Source organism: Brassica napus, chromosome C6, assembly GCF_020379485.1.
Source record: "Brassica napus cultivar Da-Ae chromosome C6, Da-Ae, whole genome shotgun sequence".
In the NCBI taxonomy this organism is placed as follows: Eukaryota; Viridiplantae; Streptophyta; class Magnoliopsida; order Brassicales; family Brassicaceae; genus Brassica; species Brassica napus.
Genome location: NC_063449.1, coordinates 11,714,102 through 11,715,654, shown reverse-complemented (window position 1 = coordinate 11,715,654; position 1,553 = coordinate 11,714,102). Strand labels below are relative to the sequence as shown.

General features: G+C 39.2%; 1 protein-coding gene across 1 annotated transcript; it reads left to right on the top strand.

Annotated features, from left to right (window-relative positions):
• Positions 1-346: 346 nt before the first annotated feature.
• Positions 347-1,237, top strand: LOC106447851 (glutathione S-transferase T2-like). Its single transcript, XM_013889808.1, has 2 exons — positions 347-900; positions 991-1,237. Exons 1-2 carry the CDS (start codon positions 347-349, stop codon positions 1,235-1,237), a joined length of 801 nt encoding a protein of 266 aa, XP_013745262.1.
• Positions 1,238-1,553: the final 316 nt, after the last annotated feature.

The following is a 1,553-nucleotide window of genomic DNA, read 5'->3' as shown; positions in this document are numbered from 1 at the left end:
GTTGTTATAACTGTTGTAGTTAGTTTCGAATGAGTAACCAGTCTGTAAGGAGTATATAAGTTTATTGTTCGCTCATTGTAACTTGAGTGTATTTTGTTTCTAACCAAATGAAAATATTTAGTCAGATGATTCATTGTTTTGATGGCTTTTAAGTGTTGTAATAACTATTGATTAGACCATAGTAGTTGATGGTTAGGTCTTTCTTTAAAGCTCTTTATGATCTCTTTCTCTCTTTTTTCTTTATATAACGGCAAGAAGCTATAATTCTTGTCATAGTAATCTCTTTATCTCTTATTTCTCTCTTGTTTCTCTTTCTGTCTTTTATAATCCTCTCATTCTCCTCGCTATGGATTCAAGGAATCCTTCGAATCCATATAGTGACTCCCCTAGTTATAGCCATCTTCTCCACAGTCAAAACTTCCAGTATGGAAGTTATCCTGCGAGTCAAAACTTTGGAGGAGGATCGGAGATACCTCCTTTTAGTTCACAAGCACCAGAGGCTCCAGCTCAACGTGAAAACCCATCAGTTGCCTCTAAGGAGAGAAGGCAATGGACTCCAGCTGATGATGAGGTTGTAATAAGTGTGTGGCTCAACACATCTAAGGATGTTGTAGTTGGAAATGAACAAAAATCTGGGACGTTCTGGAAACGTGTAGCGGAGTATTATGCATCTAGCCCACATGCGAAAGCGAGTGGTGAACCTAGAGAGTGGCTCAATCTTAAGCAGAGGTGGCAAAAGATTAATGACTACACCAACAAATTCTGTGGTGCTTACGCGGCTGCAGAGAGACACATCAGTTCTGGTCAGAGCGAGACTGATGTCCTCAAGGCGGCTTATGATATTTACTTTGCTAATCATCAAAGGAAATTCAATCTGGAGCATGCGTGGTGTTTGTTAAGGTTTGAGCAGAAGTGGCTCAGTCTTAACACTCCTAAACCTAGTGGGAGTGGAAAGCGAAAGGCTGGAGAGTAATGTTCGCAAACATCAAGCGCCACTGTTGGTGATCAAGAGGTGCGTCCAGAGGGTAGCAAGGCTGCTAAAGCTAGAAATAATAACACTCAAGGACTAAAATCCATTGATGAGATTAAAACCGTAATGGAGTTGAAGAAGGATGATCTCATGAGGAAGGAGAATTTGTCGAAGCTTGCTATTCTAGACACACTCCTAACTAAGCCAGGAACACTAAGTGAGGCTGAGGAAGTTGTGAAGAACAAGCTGCTCGCTCAGTTTTTCTGAAAATGTCTTTTAAAATTATTAAGTATCTGTTTCCTAAAAATGTTCTGTGTTTTAACTTGTGTTTCTGCTGTTTCTGCTTGCTACTTTGATGAATACCTTGTATTTCTGCTGCTTCCATGTCAAATGTATTCCAGTTTCGTAGTAATGAAAAACATGTTTCTGCTTGCATTATTGTTTTTCTGTTTCCTTGAATGTTTCCTTAAATAATTTAGAGGACTAATGTATTTAAATGAATATTCTTGGCAGGTTTATTTAAAAATGGGGAGATGTAGTTACAGCCAGCCTTCGTGTTCGTCAGAGTATGGTGGGGAGTACT